This window comes from Pholis gunnellus (genome assembly GCF_910591455.1).
Source record: "Pholis gunnellus genome assembly, chromosome: 8".
Taxonomy (NCBI): Eukaryota; Metazoa; Chordata; class Actinopteri; order Perciformes; family Pholidae; genus Pholis; species Pholis gunnellus.
This window is the reverse complement of record NC_136534.1, coordinates 17,449,373-17,468,554: the sequence shown is the minus strand read 5'-3', so window position 1 is coordinate 17,468,554 and position 19,182 is coordinate 17,449,373. Positions and strand designations below refer to the sequence as shown.

At 41.8% G+C, this 19,182-nt stretch overlaps 1 protein-coding gene across 1 annotated transcript; it reads left to right on the top strand.

Moving 5' to 3' along the window:
* Positions 1-313: 313 nt before the first annotated feature.
* On the top strand, positions 314-17,474 carry pitpnc1b (phosphatidylinositol transfer protein cytoplasmic 1b). The gene is made up of 10 exons (XM_079164415.1): positions 314-927; positions 4,679-4,827; positions 6,910-6,998; positions 7,240-7,247; positions 7,401-7,472; positions 9,452-9,544; positions 13,028-13,183; positions 14,117-14,180; positions 14,451-14,534; positions 16,092-17,474. The coding sequence occupies exons 1-10, from the start codon at positions 880-882 to the stop codon at positions 16,247-16,249; spliced, it is 921 nt and encodes a 306-aa protein (XP_079020541.1). The 5' UTR covers positions 314-879; the 3' UTR covers positions 16,250-17,474.
* Positions 17,475-19,182: the final 1,708 nt, after the last annotated feature.

Genomic DNA, 19,182 nt, shown 5'->3' with positions numbered 1-19,182 from the left:
GACGGCCCACCCTAACTACCCCTGTGTGTCAAGCGTGGGGGTCCTGTCTGAGGAATATGCCTCAAATTCAAAAGGTGTCAACAAACAGTGTTACTTATTGTTGCCAAATAGAGAACGATGATAGAGTGTGTTGTTGATGACACGTGTTGGCGACAGAGAGAAAAGAGCAGATAAAGATCAGAGAGAGTGAGAACGGGAGAAGGGGGGAGGTGACACAGGTGAGGAGGCAATAAAGTACAGTGGGCGGGGAGTGGATAGTATGGGAGGGAGAGAAAAAAAAGAGATAAGGAGGGAACAGACAGAGGAATTTGTGAGGAACCGAAAGCAGCGGAGGGCAGTTGAGGGGAAAGGCAAGAGCGCTCAGCAGACACCAAAGGTTACGCTTAAGAAGTCTGAGGAGGAATTAAACAAAGCACAGAGAGGCAGAGAAGGAAAAGAACAGGTAGAGTTGGTTGGCTTTCAATCTTACCTCGCAGCTAATTACCACTTTCTTACTGTGGCGAAAGAAAGCAAACAGAAGCTAAGTGAGAAAAAAAAAAAAAAAAACTGCAAACAGAAAAGGGCAGCTGAAGGCAGGAGAAGAGAAAGCAGAAGTAACAAGAAAAGTAGGGAGAGACGGCAGTTTACTCAATTAATTGAGTAAGAGAAACAAAACAGGAGAGACGAGGCTGCAAGGGAGGGAATAGGTGACACTCATTGACAGAGAGGACCGGACTAAACTCAATGGATTACTGACATCAGCAAAACAAAGGAAGAAGAGCGTCAGAAAAGAGGTCACTGTGGTCCGGCTGCAGCGTAGCTTGCCTGAGCCTGTCTATGCAACCAAGACCGCTGAGATAGACAGACTCCAGCACAGACAGCCCTCTCTGCAACAGCACCATGTTGATGAAAGAGTACCGCATATGCATGCCACTGACTGTGGATGAGGTAAGCGTGTTTGTCTTTCCCACGCTCACACACGTGCGCGCGCACACACACACACACACACACACACATAATCCTCCCACGACTTTAAATTGAAAGGACAAGAGAGGGGTTTATTTCTAACGTGCAAAGTGTTGTTTTCACTTGTAATCTTGAAAGTGTTAATGTGCTGATAAGGACAGTGCCAACGGAGCACACAGACCTCCTGCGGCGGCTCTGTGGGAGCTTTGGCACGCTGGGGTAGCGAGGAATGATCAGCACCGACGGGCTCGGCCAAACTGATGGAGCCAAAGCAACAACACCTGGCCGGCAGCAGCATAGCGTTTCATCTCCCCATCTGTCCGCTTCTCGACTTCCCTCGCTTGCTTTAGCACACCAGCTCAAAAAACTAGTTGGACCGGTTTACGGTTTTTCAAGACCGTAAGCCAAACAAAGGCCTGCGGGTTTATCAACAAGGGAGATCCCGCTATGAGAGAAAAGGCGGGCAGACGAGGGGAGTTAGGCGCCAAAGTGCCCTTCAGAAGAAACGTCCTCATCGTCGTCGCCTCCTATACCGTCCCCCCCCCCCCCCCCCTCAATTGTACGTGTTACCACAACAATGACAGTGACAAATAGCAGTCCAAAATAGGATTTACAGTATCAGTTCGGGGCACACAGGAACTCGAGCTGGCAGCAAATCCTCTTTCGCCTGAATGTAATGTAAGTTTAAGTGCAGCTTATTTAAGGCAGTATCAACTCGTGACAGTTACCTCAGTCCAAGCCTTTTAATTTTTTAGAAGGGAACGCTGCTGATTTTCAGGTGTGAAATATCCAGAAGCACTTCCGTAACACAATACAGCTCAGCGTGCGTTAAGGAATGTTCACTTTTGTGTTCTGCTGTTGTTAAAAGCTGACAGGTGGCGGCTGCATTTCAGGTGGCGGAGTGCGTTAGTGGAGTTGCACAAAAGCAACTGCCAAATAAATCCCATGATCCAACCTGTCCGAGACTCTGGGCAAATCTACAGCTGTGCCATACTTGGAGCTGAGCACACAATAAATGACAAATATTTAGATAAGGTTGTCACATTGTCATTGTCAGTAGACGGATCCAGGGTTACATAACAATTTCAAGTCTTTGCTCTTAGTATTTAATCACTGGAAAAGTTGCCATGAGCTTTACTTTAATCTTAAATTCTTTCATGTTCAGTTGCCGTCACACTGGCACTATCTGCAGAGTTTTCCGCCCCGCAATCATGAGCTATATTTACACTCAGGAATTTATGACTAATTCACAGCTTGTAAACTATCCTTGCCTTTTTTTCTTTTTTTTTTTTAAACAGGAGGAGGAAAATACATGCCAAGTGCCGTCAATAGATGAGTCTGTCAACACATAACTCATCACCGCCAGTCAGATAATAAAAATGATTTAAGGACAGATAAGTCTTTTCAACTTCCTGCTAAGATTAGTATCCTAAAAAACAACCTGTGAGGGAGGAGCTTATTGCTTTGCAGTCTGTTAGTCTTAAGACTGTGTATAAACTCCCATCGCTTTGATTAATGAAGTCCCATGGATACCCAATAAGTAAATATTGAATGTTGACATTCCAGTTGTAATTGGAACAAGAAGGAGGAGTGCCATGGTGATGTCAACAGAGTACATCGAAGGATCGAAAACTGAGATCTGCCCACCTCTTTCTCTCTCTTTAAATAATGCTTTAGTGCCACGCAAATATAGGGCAACGAAATGAATTACATTACAGTGGCCACAGCAGAACAGTTTACTTGTTTGCAGTATAATTTAATTGCTTTTTTTCATGCAAACTTTCACCAAGTGCTCTGCAATTAAAAAGCGAACCCAATGCTGTCCATAGAAACAACGTCGAGGAGGAAAAGACAGATAGCAGCATCAGTGCAGAAACTGAAGTATCATTGTGGAAATGGTTCAAAAGGACACCCTGAATCTGTCAGGTTGGGCTCATGGAGGAGGCCGCTCCAGATGCCCAAAGGTCTCGTCCTCTTTAGACTCACTAACTGAAAACACTCCCGCCTCATCAGCATCGGGCACAAACTGTGGGCTGCAGCAGAGAACAAAGTATTACTCCCCCTCTATCATTTAGACTCGTGCATTCACCCTCACTGGCCAAATTACATTTTGATGTCAGATATGGTAACTTGAGGGAAATCTTTAAACACAGCAAAAGACTATTTAAAATATTGAAGAGCAAATAACAAAGCGTGTCCCTAAACAGTGTACGACAACAGCAGTGAGTAAGTGCCTGTCGAGACAAAATGAGACTCAGCAACTATGGCTGAACCTGCTGCCAGGAGATTTTTCTGTCATCACTCCCACCAGCTACTTCCTCTCAGTGGCTGATGGTTATTATAATTTCCTCAATGGAGTGTGCAGTTCATTGAGTAGTAGTAGTGGTATTACTGTATTGAAGTCTATACAATTCCTTATTACCTTGTGGCCACCAATGAGTAAACATTTCTTTCATCTTTCAATTAAAATCCTTCAGAAATGTTTATTTGTATAGCCTAAAATCTAAAATTTGTCTCAAAGGGATTGAAAATCATATGTCACGCTATATCCTTTAAGTAGGGATGAATGAAAGAATGCAAACCCCATTAGTTCACATGCGTGGTCATATTGTGCCTATTTTACAACATTTACATTTTTTTAACAAAGTACATTCATCTTTCCCTCCCTCCAAAATAAGAGCTTACGCAACTTTTAGCGTATCGCACTTCATTCTAATCAGATGAAAAGGATTTGATTTAAATCCCTCTTGTAACTGTACACCTGGGGAATACGTCACAGTCATACTTAGAGAACTGGTACTAATAAGATGGGGGTATTGTATAGCTTTTAACACCAGGGTATTGTGATACCTTTCTAGTATCGGTACACTGTGCAACACGACCCCTTTCGAGTATCTCCCCCCATGGCTTTAAGAGCTACCTTTGCAAAGGTGCACCATATTTTTCTCGCAAGCCAATCAGAGCAAAACTTGGCTTTTTTGGAGGAGGGCTTAAAGAGACAGACGCTAAAATTGAGCATTTCAGACAGAGGGTGACGGCTAGTATAGTCAGTATGAGAAAAAGGTGTGTTTTTGGATCTTAAAGCTTGCACATTTTTCTAATAGAAACCCAAAATACAAGTATGACCTGCAAATGAGCATGATATGCCCCCTTTAATCACTCTGTGTTTATTAAGAAAAACTCCTGATAGACTTTTGATTGGGGGGGGGGCCTCGGGAGGAGCAACACGGAACAGACAGACATGCAATAGATCTATGTACATAGAAGAGAGAAATAATGAAATAAAGTTGTGTGCAAGCTCCTAAAGTTAAATTAAGACTATAAAACTGCTGTGGCCACAATAAATATTAGCAGTCCTCCTGTAATGTCAGTGAACAGCAATATTCGGGCCATATGATTACCACACAATCTCTTTTATTGCCAATGAATTCAACTTTACATTTGTAAGAAGAAGAGGATGCGAGTCCCTTCAAATGTTTTATAGTATTATTTTAATCTATAAACCTGCTGAATAAAGTTTTCTTGTTGCATGCTATCAACAAGCAGGTAATGAATGAAATAAACACTGCACTCAAATGTTGTCTATTTGGATGGCTTTTGATGACTTTGCTTTGTGCTTCACGCTTTCTCACCACAGTTTCTTATCTTTCTCTCTCTCTCTCTCCCTCTCTTTTCACCCCATCCCCATCCTCACCTCCATGCACCTCATCCTAAACCTCTCCTCGGGCTCCAGTACAGGATTGGCCAGCTGTACATGATCAGTAAGCACAGCTGCGAGCAGAGTGGCGGGGGAGAAGGGGTGGAGGTGGTGAAGAATGAGTCAGATACTCACCCCCAGCACGGCCAGGGACAGCTGACAGAGAAGCGAATCTACCTCAGCAGGTAGAGTGCAGCTCAATCGCGTTGTTGTACTAATGAGGCACTAAAACTAATAACTGGTGATTTGCAGTCGGAGCCTTATATGCTCGAGTTGTCAGCTCTGTCATTATGATAACCGATTGTGTTTGCTCTTTGATCCCTCACTTCACTGCAAAGCTTTACGCTCTATAGATCCACGTTGCAGGTATCACTACTGACAAGCAATAAAACATCATTTCAACACAGTAACACCAACACTGCAGTGTAACCTTGCCCACATCCAAAGTCCAAGTACCCGCTGCCTGGAACAAGTTGAGGCCTATACTGTGTGGTTACAGTAGACCTGTTACTGTGCCATGAGCTCATCTTACAGTCAACGCTTCAAGTGTTGTAATGTACAGACTTTCAGCTGAGAAAAACACGTCATCCCAATGGTCATAGAAACATATCTCTGTTGGCAGTTTGAGACATTTTGTGTGCTGGTTACACACAAAACACAAGCTTTTGAATAGAAGTTCATATATTTAAGTGGTGGTGACACTTTACTTTAACACCATCTTAAGCATTTATATACAGTGTGTAAACAGATCATGTTTTTTAGCACACTATAATTTATTTGTAATTAGATATACGGACATTTTTTTAAGGAACATATCCGGCCAGCAGCCGGTTAGCTTAGCAGAAAACGGGGTTAACAGCTAGCCGAGCTCTGCCCAAATGTACCAAAGCCCACCTAACAGCACTTCTAAAGTTCACTAAATAACATATCATATCATGTCATATCTCACTTGAAAGAGATGTCACGTTTTTTATAATTATAGCTTGTGTTAGAAAGTTAAACAGGTCATAATTCCCTCTCTAATATCGCTTTTCTATTAATATGAAAGCAAAAACAAACCTTCAAACAATTCAAGTTATTATTCAAGTTTCTGGCCAAAAACTAAATTTAACAAGATAACATTGGAAGACATTATGATAATGTTATAATTTACCTTTGCCCAATTCTAATGTTTACTGAATAGAGCTTGAAAGCGTCAATACGTGACTCAATGTAACCTCCGTTATGTAGTTGTTAGCTTAATTATTAAGCCAAGCAGAGGTTGTGCTGCCCACATAGACTGTATATATCCACCTTGCAACGTGCCGCTCGCAGCCAGTGAAACATGCAGTCAAACGAGGCGAGGGGCAGGACTACACTACACAAACACACATGGTTGTTGCTCTCAGCCACATGCAGATGCGTGTAGTACTACACGGGTGTGTTAATAAACACTTATATATGTCTGTATATCTAATTACAACTGTATAATAACTGTAATACTGTAATATAATATACAAACTCTGAATGAGGGGTGTTAAAATAAGTGTTGAGCTTTGCTTCCAGTTACAGTCATCAAAAGTAAACAAGGAAGTATGTGAGAGATGCCAGGAGCTCTGCATGGATCCATTGTTCATGTTATTGTGCTGAAAGGAAGTGTTATGTTTGGGTTGTGTTCAGGGTGACAGTCCATGAATCAACACATTGTGATAACTGTTAAAACGTCAGACTGAAAAACAACCTGGATTCTCTTTTAACTCTAAATACAGTCCCTAACCCTAAACTAACCTCACTCATTACCCTAATGTAACCTCAACTCTTATTCTAATCACCAGTATGAACTCAAGGCCTAATCCTAAAATAAACTCTTACAGAAGTAAAGAAATGTTCTCACTGTGGAGGATTTTCCTAATCTTTCTGTGCTTGTGGGGCATTTGGTCCTCATTAGTAAAGATATGCTGGAACACACACACACACACACACACACACACACACACACACACACACACACACACAAGTACAGTAAGTGCAAAATGTATTTTACTTCAATCATGCTCTGACATGTGATGTAAAAGCTAAAGCTACAGTGACAATTCCTCACCAGAGGTGTAATTGGGAATGAGTCATAAAATGAATGCTGTGGTGAGAGTAGCCTACAGGTAATCTGGCTGGAAATGGTCCAGAAACCACTTAGGATTTCTCTGTCTCCTTCCATAATCTCTACCTCGTACCATTCCCCTCTTTCACTCTCTGACTACGATCCTTCTTTCTTCCCTTTTTGAGTTCAGTAAACTCCCGGCCTGGGCGAGAACATTTGTCCCGCGATTCTTCTATGTGACAGAAAAGGCCTGGAACTTCTACCCGTACACCATCACAGGTGTGTTTTTGTGTTTGAGCGCCTTTGTTTGTCTTAAAACGTGAAGTTACTTTCACTTCAATGCATTATACAAAAAACATATTTACTTTTAACAGCTGGTTCCATCAAATATTCATCACTATGTATGCATGTATTCCCCCACGGTGACGTGCATGTGTGTGAGAGCAATTGCGTGCTCATGCATGTATGAGTAACTAATGCCGTTTCTCCCTTTCCATATTGAACGTCCCTGGTGCTGCAGAGTACTCAGTAAGTATTCTCACACATCATTTAGTGTACATGAATAAACAGAGCTCATCTCTTTCCAGTATCAGTGGATCTAATCTGCTGCGTGTTTCCACTCTCTCTATCTCTGCCCTCAACCCTTTTTTCCTCCATTTTTACCTCTTGTCACCCCCGTAGGTATCACTCCTGCCCAGGTTCAGCATCCGCATTGAGACGAGATTCGAGAACAACAACGGCGATAACAGCAATGTGAGTATGAGAGGGAGCGAGAGGTGAGAAAGATGGAGTGATTATGGGAGAGGGGGAGGAGAAAGACAAGGGGGAAGGAGAGAAATTGCTATTTTCTCTGCAGCACGAAGAAAATGTTCATCACATTGATGTGCCCATTACAAGGAACACAAGCAAAGCACAAAATGCAGTATTGGCAGATCTATTAACCAGACATGCAGCGGCATGTTGTCCAAGACGAATAAACACACACACACACAGAAATTCAGTGACAACTGCAACTCTGTCTGGCCATTAAATGTGCGCTCTGTAATCAGGGACAGAGTCGAGGAACAAGAACCAACGTGTCCAAATATTATTAAGATCTACAGCTCTGCTTGTGGAGAAAAATGTGGCGAATCTTGTTTCATGTCACACAGTTACAGGTTACATAAGTTTATTCCAAACAAACACGAATTCATAGAGTCGTGGATGATTTATGCACATCATTATATTAGCCAAGTTCTATACTGAAGAACAAATTTTACTTTGAGTAATTTCTTTTCTATACCACTATATTTCAATAGAAAATGTTGTACTTTGTATTCTACTATATTTGACAGTTGGAGTTACTTCTTTACAAATTAGTTATTATACACAAAAGAAATAAAGGGCTTATGAAATATGATACTTTGTTACAAATTAAACTACCCAAAAGGTTATCAAATTAGAGCTACAATATTTAGTCTATTTTGATAATCTTTTACGCCCCTTTTTAACATTTCATGTTTCCAGGTTCTCAGGTTTTTTTCCTTGTCATTATTATAATGATTTTATTCTATTTCTTTCAGTGTGATTTTATGCATATTTTGTATTTATACTTCTGATACTTCAACTACATTTTCCTGGTCTTACATGCATACTTTTAAAAGGTGCAATATACGACATTCAGAGCATTATTGTGGTAGCAAACAACTATTTGCTATGTAAAGATTTAGTGGAGTAATGTCTACCTGTGCAGAGAATGATGCTGATCTCCCTCTGTGTAAGACGAGCTTTTCCTAGCTTTGTTGCCGTAGCCGGGCCGGCAGCGTATGCATTTAGTGCATGTTCGTGCATGTGAGCGTGCCCCACTGGCTCACTCATGGCCACTGCACTGTGCCCACTGACAGCTTTGTTGCGGAAGCGTAGCCCTCACCCTTCCATTCCCCCTCAGGTGAACATTGTAAGCACTTTTGCCGTAGTCAGCACTGTAAGCATCGTTAGCTGCAAGCTGCCGACGAAGAAATGCTTAGAATCCCGTATCGCACTTTTAAGTAACATTTTCAGTGCAAGACTTTTACAGTTCAGACTTTTACAGTGCAGAGGCTTTCTATATCTATCTGTCTATCTATCTCTGAATGATTATCTAAAGAAAACAGAGAGACAATGACGAGGAAACCGTGAGAGCGTCATGCCCTGAGCACATTTGTGAAAAGCAACACAAAACAACAAGCTGATGTAACTCATTCCATGAGAGGGAGCAAGACCCTGGGTAGACACAGACCAACAACAGCACCACGGGAGCACAGCGGGCTTTTATCTAACAGCAGGTTTTCCTTATTTGTTAGTTTTCAACTGTGCAATGAAGAACTTCAGCAAGGCATTAGAACACATTTTAACCAAGGTCAGATAAAAGAGCAGCTCCCCTCTCTCCATTGCATTCCTCATTTTCTCTCAAGGAAAAGTGTATTCTGCTCTCATAATTCTTCTTTTTCCCCCTCTTTTAATACCTCTCATATGTCCTTGCCGCCCCCCCACCAACCTCCCCCTCCTCTGTCTGTTCTCTCCCGTTTGCTCCATTGTGATTTGCTCCAAGGGCCTCAGGGTGGGATATAGTGAGGGGAGTTATGGTGTGTGACCTCAGTTTTCTACACAGTTACTCATCTACTCTCATCCACCCTCTCCACTGAGTGAGTGACTCTATGTGTGTGAGAGATCGGATGTACTGCATCTGACCTCCCCCATCTGTTTGGATGCAGGTGTTTGGGGACACGCCAACCCCAGCAGAGAACGTGAGTTTCTTGGATATCCTGAGTGACCCCATCCCTGAAAAGCACTACAAAGAGTCAGAAGTACGTACTGTTTTGTTAATGTGCAGCCACATAAAGGCAAAAACTAATTACTATGTGCAAAAAAAACTATATTGATCACAATAAAGGGAACCTATCATTTACATTTTCTGGTCCATACTTGCATTTAGGGTGTCGGCTAGAAAGCATTTACATGCTTTTAATGTTCAAGAAAAACTTTATTTCTCCAAAACTGTCTGAATATACCGTTATTTACCCTCTGTCTGAAAGACATTTTAGCTCATCTCTTTAAGCCCTCCACCCCCAGTCTGCTCTGATTGGTCTGCGTTTCTGGGCCTTTCGCTTCAGTGCCTGTCGCTGTCTTGACAGCGGCCCAAGAGCCAAGGACTCACTGCGTGTGTGTCAACTACACAGAGTTTAGCTGCACTTCTATCTTGAACTATAACCAAAGCAGTTTCTTTAACCAAAAACTTGACGCGGCACACGTTCCAGCAAGAATCTGATCCTAAATCGGGGCGAAATTAGCAACACCTGCAACCAAGACCACAGGATTTCCTGACGTTTTCTCTGGTAAATAATGCTATTTATATCTCTCTGTTACATCATGTTAAATTAATATTATTCAAAAACTCTGTAAACCGTAAATATACACTCTTTTTTTGTCTTTTCAGGTACATTTGTGAGAAATGACCAACAGAGCTCAGAGAAAAAATAAAGAGATAAGGAAGAACATTGGGTCATTGTTTAGCCAGAAGAAGAAGAAGAAAACATTTACAGTGAGGAGACACAGATGTAACATGTTAGCATGTAGCTACATGTAGCAGAGTATGAAATGCAAACACAATGACTCCCTGGCTGTGGTGGTGGAAAGTACAATATGAAACAATAGAAGGTGTGAAACAATAATCATGTGACCATTTCTTGTAAAAAGATACCTGGTAAACATAAGAGGGTAGAGTAATTGCTTGGTTATTACTGTAAGAGCTGTCAACATGTGTTCACACGGTGTCTGACCAGTTGAACTTGCTTAACGCACCAACATGCAGGAATTTACTTTGTCCTGCCCCTTGTCAACAAAAGTGAAGGTGAAATTACTGATCTCATATAAAAGCTGCTCAGTAACTACAGTATCAGCAGCTACTGAGAGATATTTAGATATTTTCACTAAGTTTTTGCTATATTTGTGCAGTGAAATATTTGTCAAAGCTGCAGATTATCAATTTGAAAGACTTTCAAAATACGGTAGAGAATATTTTCTAATTGATATTGTCATCTGTCAACATTGTAATAAAGTTTGACTGTGAAACAGAAATGTGTGGCCTAACAGTCAGGATTTTTTTTACCCTTCTACACGCATGAAATCAGATTATTTACCTGTTAAAACAATGCAATTGCATAAAGTCTCTCGAGGGGATTGTATTCGTATTAGTTCGTTGCACGTATTGTATTGCGGGTTTGCTCGTCGCACTTATTGTATGTGTTTGTTTCTGCACTGTATGTTTGCTCTGGTTTATGCTCTTAGATACTTGTTTAGCAAAGGATATGCACTTATGACTTCTGGTGACTAGTAGTTCTATTGAATACCGATGTTGAATACACTTACTGTAAGTCTCTTTGGATAAAAGCGTCTGCTAAATGACTGCAATGTAATGTAAAAAAATGTAATGAAATAACATGTTTTTATCTAAGATAAATGACATACACCCTTGTTAAAAATATAGCCTGTATACTAACTTTGTGTCAGCTGGTAATGGAACCCTCAGGTCAGTATACAGAACAAGGCAATAGTGGTTTAAATCCCTTAATTCTCACATGAAAAAAACAATAGAATCCACAAAGTCTTACTTTCTGCCTTTCTTTCCTCCCCCTCCCCCATTGTTTCCTGTCATCAAGTAAACCCACTTACCATGATTGCTTGTAATCTGCAAGCAATCAGGTAACGTGTTTGGCGGTTGTGAAAAAAAGGTTTGGAGCGGATATTGTTGAAATAAAAAGCACATATCTGACTGCTTTGGTGCATGGCTGTTTTGCTATGTGCCAATCACCGTTTCTAAATATATGACCTAGGCTGCATTGTATACACCCATTGTCTGCACTAAAACTGTATTCACAAGCCACTTGGTCTGATTATCAATACAAGACAAACATTTAAGAGAAATAAGGTTACTTACAGTTTGCACTTCTGTCTTCTCAACGAAGCCATTTTTTTGATGGAAAAGCCTTTTAACATCAGCCTAGCCGAAAATCACACACTAGGCTGTTGTTGAGGAAAGAGTTAGCATAGGACAGTTATTGGCCCAAAACTGTATCCAATATTTCTGCATCAGCTTTTTGCGAAAGTAAAATAAAAACTGCCTGCAGCCTGAGGTTAAGGCTCTTCGGGCTTACTTTTACATATGTTTACCTCATAACTTGAAACAATGGCCACGTTTAATATTCTGTCACATTACATATATGACAAGGTCCCCTTTAAAGGAATAGTTCTGCATTTTTGGAAATAGGCTTGGTATTACCTGAGGAGATTGATACCACTCTCATGTGTTTGTATAGCTAGAGACTTGAGGCACATAGCATAGTTTAGCATAAAGACTGGAAGTGGGGAAAGAAGCCAGCCTAGTTCTGATCAAAGTTGTTTTAAATACACCTAACAGCACCTCTAAAGCTCTCTAGTAACATGTTGCCCTTTGTGAGTTTAATTCACATCAAACAGTGATGTAAAAACGTCAAATTGTGTTTTTTAGGTGGAGTTACATCGGTTCAGGGCACAAATGAAAACAGTCAAGAGAGTGCAAATGTGGTTCCAAAATTGGTTTCAAGTGCATTGCATTACATTTGGCTGAGGAGCTCAACTTATGTCGTTGCAAAATGGTAACGTTAAGCGAGTAGTGCCAGAGAGCTATCGTCAATAACATTATACAAGCGGCCTTATGGCAAGAAAGCAAATAAGCATACTGACCAAAATGTAGAACTTCTCTCCATAAAATATTTATTTATAAAGGCAAATAAATGACATTTTGTGTTATTTACTTTGATTTACTGGCTTGAGTCTTTGCTTCTGAAAGAGCATAAAATTGGTGACACACCCGCACTCCTCTTTTAAATCTTCACTCCCTCCCTGCCACGGTTTTACACTTCTTCACTCCCTTCAGGTCTTTAGAGAGAAAGGTCAATTCACAGTCATGGGTACACAGAAGCATGCAGATGAGCACATGTCAACACAGATGCATATACATGCACACACAAACACACATGCATGCACACACAAACCGAAAAAAAGCACAACACACTAAACTCATAGATTAAGTGACACGGTGAAAACGTAAAACCACAAACACTGTTATCACACTTTCCTCCTCTGGGCTCTGTTCAACAACAATCTGCTTGCATCTCCACACACAACACACACACACACACACACGCACACACACACACACGCACAGAGTTTCCCCCCGAAGACACCTCACAGGGCCAAAGTTTCTGCAGACTCGGCAAATAACGTATAGACCCACTGTTTACTCTGTGCAGGATCCGAGTCGCTGGCAGTCAAGTAAAACTGGCCGAGGGCCTCTGGAGAAAGGCTGGAGAGACAACCAGAAGCCCATTATGTGCTCCTATAAGAGGGTGCAATGCAGCTTCGAGGTGTACGGCTTCCAGACCAGGACTGAGGAGTTCATACACAAAGTGAGTTTTTTTTTTTCATCATGCCTTTTCCCTGTGCTGATGTAAAGAGGGTTGGATCAAGACACGATATGCAATTAATGTTACGAGCCCATATAGGTGTAATACAAGGTGCCAAAATTAGAATTTATAGCTAATTGGATTTAATAAAGCACTGCGTTTCATTCAAGCATTGATTTCTGCATGTTGGAGTCTTTATACACCTACAGTAAAAATGGTGATCCTACACCATCCGGATTGGTTATTTGTCACTCAAATGTGCCATGTGTTGCATTTTAACACAAACAAATCATTATGACATTAATTTACAGACATTAGTATAATTACCAAGACCATCGCCACGAAGGCTCCCAGTGGACCTCAGTTTTATGTAATACAATATTAGACCAGATTTATTGGAAAAATAGCGCTATTGTTTTATACAACTAAAAAGAGTAAGAGGACCTCTGTTCTTCATGGCGTAAACAAAGCAAAGGTTTTCAGAGGTTCTCACGGAGGAAGCTGGTGTAACAAGTTTAAGAGCTGATTTTTTTTTTAATCTCTTTCGATCTGACACATGTATCCTACACAATGAAGCAAAGTAATTAAACTAGAAAGAAAAAGCGAAAGCACTAAGAACAAAACTAGAAACGCCTAGTTTCCACTATTACTACTGCACGCAAAGGGCTTTGACGGGAATGTGGTTTTAGTTTCAATACAGGCAAGCGCAAACAAAAGTGCTGAGATAAGTTTCCATTTATCTGAATCTTGATCTAATTATTTTAAGTAGTGACATGAAGTAATCACTATTATTCTTGACAATGACGTACTTTAACACACTGCTGAATGTAGCATTCCAGACCCATACCTGCACGATTCTAAATTCAGATTGCTATGTAGCCTTTTTATTTACATTTTCCTTTTCCTGCCATGTGTTTGTTTTTGATATTATTTCAGAACATCCGGGAAATTCTTCTGATTGGCCACAGGCAAGCAGTAACATGGACGGACGAATGGCACGGTGGGTCACAATGTAACAATTTAGATATTACAGACACAACATAAGACTCAACGGAACAAAGCAGTTATACTTAGTTGTATTCTTAGATGTACACCCTGTGAAATGTAATACACATTACAGACTCTGTGCTGATGCTGTATGTGTGTGTGTGTGTGTGTGTGTGTGTGTGTGTGTGTGTGTGTGTGTGTGTGTGTGTGTGTGTGTGTGTGTGTGTGTGTGTGTGTGTGTGTGTGTGTGTGTGTGTGTGTGTGTATTTTGCTTTCCCCACAGGACTGAGTATTGAAGAGGTGAGAGAGTACGAGCAAGAAATGCAAGAGAAGACCAACACTAAAGTCAAATCCAGTCTGAACACAGGTGAGGTTGCAGCTCCTGACCTGCACTGTACAGAAATATCACAGAGGATTAAGAGGGAAGACAGAAGGGGGGAGTAAGGGAGAGGAGAGAGAATACAGCTGGATGTGACACCAGCGAAGGTACAGAGAGAGATGAGTAGTATGTGAAAAGAGCAGTAAGTTGGGAATGCATAATTGTGCTGCGCGGTTATTATTCTTGCATTTCATTCCAGCTAAATAAGTAGCAGATACAGAAGGAGTTGTAGAGGAATTACAGAGAGGGAAAAACAAATTAGGAATCTACAATAAATCTAACAGGTCATTTGTATTTGTACCATTGCTGTCAACCGACTACAAAATAGTATGAATGGATAACTTTGTAATGCTAACAGGCTTGAACTGAGGCTGGTTGCGCCAGTAGTGCCTTAGCTGTGCCCTACAAGTACCCAGATGGCTGGTGCACATCTGTGGGAGAGAAGAAAAAAAAAAACGAAGAGGGAAGAGCAGTCAGGAGGCATTTCACTACATATGGAGCAGTGAGGAGGGAGAGACGAGAGGGTGTATGCCCAGAAAAGGACGACAGAACGACAGATGTCAGGGGGGAAAAAGAGTAAATGCTGGCTCATGAAGTGATAATGCCACTGCGTCCGTCTGATAAACAGCGTAATGCAGCCACCTGCTGAACTCCCCACATCACCAGCCCTCTCAACATAAATAACCAGCCATTGCAGCACTTAGCTGCAAATGTCAGCCCTGGTGGGGGTCTGTGTCTGGGCCTATGTGTGCCTGTTGTGGGTGCATACGTGTGAGTGTGTGTGTGTGTGTTTTTGTGTGTGCGTGTGTGTGTGTGTATGTGGTCACCCTGCCCCCTGCTGGTTAGTCTAGTGAACCTCAGCTGGATGTGAGAGATATCAAAGGTAGAATTCCCAGTATGGCCTGTAGCTTTTTGCTGCCTGTGCTCTCTCTCTCTCTCTCTCTCTCTCTCTCTCTCTCTCTCTCTCTCACTCTGTGTGTGTGAGATGATGAGAGACATCAAGCTGCAACAAATCTGCAGTCATTGCTCAACCTGCTGCAGCTCGCTGCACCGCCATGACTCCCTACAGGCCAAACGATGCCACTGTGTTTTTATCCGCACAGCCCAAATGATAGTTTTCATTTCATTCATCTACCATAATAAAAGTAAATGGATGTCATTTACACTAGAGTCTAATATAAAGTCGGGAGTGTGGGTTGAATACCAATAAGGGATTTAACTAATGGGAATCTAAGTGAACGACACAGATCTTGAGTATACTTAAATAAATTGAAAACTCAAACAGTTGTCCCTCTGTTTCTCTTCTTCTCAGTGTCTCTTTTGCTTTTATTCCTCTTTTATCTCCGTACTGTTGTTCCTTTCATGTCATGTGTATCTAATTCTCTCTCCATCTCTCAGTCTGTCAATTTCAATTTGCTTTAATGGCATAACGTGAAAAGCATCTCGATGTCAAGGCAAATGGAGGAGAATGGAGGATAAAAGAAACAGGAACAATTCAGAAAGCATCCCTCTCTCTCTCTCTCTCTCTCTCTGTCTCCCTCTCAGACTCACCGACTGCCTCGCGTCCTGTGATCTCTCGCTCCATCTCAGTGACGGACGAGCGTTCCCTGAAGAAGATGGGAGTGACGACTGTGGCCATGTCTGACCCCTCTGCCTCCTCTGTGCCCCACAGTCCCATTCGCCTCAACTCCACCCCTGAATGACGCCTTACACACATTTACTGTACAGCGCATACAAAAGTCAAATAAAGGCTACAGCTAACAGCCGTTTAGCTTAGCTTAGCATAGAGACAGGGAACAGTAGGTAGCTGCTAGCATGTCCAAAGGTAACATCAACCGCTTACAAGCACTTCTAAAGATCATTTTTAACATGTTATATCTTTGTTTCGTTTAATCCGTACAAAAACCAAAGTATGAAAATAACAATTCAGTTTCAGGGGTTGATGTACTGGACAACGTTGTGTCATATTGCAGTAAAACACTCCGATTTCTGTGCAGATTAAACAAGTGAGATATAACCTGTTAATAAGTAATCTTTAGATGTAGTGGCAGGCAGATTTTAGAACCATTAGACAGAGACGTCTAGCCGTTTTCCCCTGTTTCCAGTCAGTGCTAAGCTAAGCAAAGCTAAGCTAGCTGGCTACATATTTACAGTACATATATGAGAGCAGTATATATCTTCATATCTAATCCTCCAGCAGAGAGCAAAATAATGCATGTTTCCTGCAAGACCACCAAAGAAATATGCATCTATTCTTATGCACATGTAGTTGCGCTCTTCACTGCATGTTAAAACCGCACAAACGCAGAAGAACACACAAACATTATGTGCCTATGTAAAAACAATTTGTACTGTTGCAAACAAAAATCCTACCAGTGTCTTGGACAACCTGTAAACTTGGTGCATTTCAGCGCTTTTTGTCAGTTCATCAGCGATAGTGGAGCTCAGCGACCACCAGCAGTGCTCTCCGATTGTTCCCTAACCCCCTCCCAGCAGCCTACAGACAGCTGCATAAGGAGTTTAATAGAGTGGATCTAATGAGAGAGAAGAAGAGAACGGAGGAGGCTGCTATAGATCTGTTCCACCTCTGCCAATAGGTCAGACCAGGTGTATTGACGGAGAGCAGTGAGGCGTCTTATTGGTTCCTTGATCACTTAGCTGAGCACTGCAGATTGGTCAAACCAGGGCTAAACTTCAACTATGAGTCAATAATATGACCATTTATAAGACTATTAGCTGAATTCTTTTATGTACATTTAGAGGAGAATGGGTTTTCAGCATAAGGGATCAACGATGGCAACGATGAAATGTGTCTGCTGTCCTTATTTGTTTTACCTTTCAGTTTGAAGAAGTATCAAGTGGAAGATGTGGAAATTACACTGTACAGTCTTTTGTAATGGATTTTTTTTACTAATAAATACAATTTATATCCAATGAGAGAGTCAAGTAGTATCCTGATATCTGCCTAGATAAGCAAAAAAAAAAGAAAATGGACTCACTGCACACATTATCAGCCATGTTTAATCAGTATTGACCTGTAAAGATGGACCAGCTGCTCTCACATCATAGCACTCACATATAATCTACTCACCAAGTTCACACTGGTGTGCCATGTGGAACCGGCTCCAGCAGCAGTGGACATGAAAAGAGGCAGCCACTTGGTCCCGCCTGGTTCGGCTCTGCAGCTTATGGCAGTTTTCTCTCTCTGCAAGACAACGGAGAGGAGAATAATGAATGTTTAACAGATGCAGGGTTGTGGGTTTGGGGCGTGTGTGCATGTCCGTCATCACTCTATCTCTTCATTGTTCAAGACTTCAGGACAAAAGCTGAGGCTTTTCACGAAGTTCCTGTGACTGACAGACATGGCGGCTTGCTTCAAAAGGGGCACTAAATAGCTCGCATTATGGGGCTCATTATGGCTTCTTTTATCCATACAAATCAAGAGCCAGCATGACAATTTGTTATTAACTTCCCGACAAAAGGGTTTGCAGACGTGCATTCGCGTACACACACAAACACATAAATAAATGCACGCAAAACTCTTTCTCTCAATGCGTCTATTTTACAGAAGCAGCAGGAGGCTGATATGAAAGAGCAAGTGCTCAACACAGCCAAGAGTGTTCACAAGTGCTGCAGAGGGAGCCCAAACTGCTGGCTGCACTGCATTAACATTACCCCTTTCTCTTTTACTTCTTTGTCTCTCCCATTAAATGTTATCTCTCATTATTGCAGTCTCCACTATTCTGCCTCTCCTTTCTCTCCATCCTTCTCCTTCAGTCTCCCTCTCTTATTCTTGTAATCTCCCTTTCTCTCGTTCCTCTTTATCCGTGTGCCCTCGTCTTCGTTCCTCAAGAGGGCCTCTAAAGAAGATATGGTGTTCATTATATGGAAATGTTCCCCGTGGTACATTATCATAGATCCTGACCCTGTAGCGCTGAATCATCCTGCTATTCCCAGTTCGCCCGTCAGACCCCACAAATAGCACGGTAAAGGAAAGACGGGACGCTCTCCCGGGCCGCAACCAGTCGTCTGCAGCGCCATCGCCGGCGCTGTACAATCACTTTCATGTAAAACCTTGAGCTGGACACCTTGGGTTCAGAAAGGAAGGAAGAAGGTACAAAGGAAAGACAGCGGAGGAAAGTAAGGAAAAAAAGGAAAAGGAGATCAAGGAGAAAAAACAAACTATAATAAACTAACAAACTAATAATATTTAGATAGAAAGACAGTTTTAACAGGCAGGAAGTTGAGCCAGTTTATTCTGGGAAAGAAAAGAATAAAGAGTGGGTGTGCGAATGTCTGTACATGATTTCTCCTCCACCTTAATGGCATTTTGCCAAACCACACTGATGTACGAGCTTCTTCTCCAGATCAATACGCGCTCTCCATTCACTAGAAAGGCACTAATGCAACGGCCTCATTTGTTTGACGACGTGTGCACGTGCATGCAAGTGTGTGTCTGTGTCTTTTCAAACTGGTCCCCACGTCCTGACTGTGCAGTATCTTTAACTCAGTCGTTAAGGGAGAGTGACCATTAAGCCCCATAGTTTAGCATGTCACTAACTTAATGTGTGGGTTTGCACTTGCGTACCAATCGAACAGTGGACCGTGGCGATATTACACATTTACCAGTGGAGGA

Bases quoted from the DNA above. Each gene is read 5' to 3' on its own strand.
- pitpnc1b (XM_079164415.1), top strand. From the start codon at position 880: ATGTTGATGAAAGAGTACCGCATATGCATGCCACTGACTGTGGATGAG. The intron at 928-4,678 runs GTAAGCGTGTTT...CTCGGGCTCCAG, and splicing joins TGCCACTGACTGTGGATGAG to TACAGGATTGGCCAGCTGTA. The intron at 9,545-13,027 runs GTACGTACTGTT...TACTCTGTGCAG, and splicing joins AGCACTACAAAGAGTCAGAA to GATCCGAGTCGCTGGCAGTC.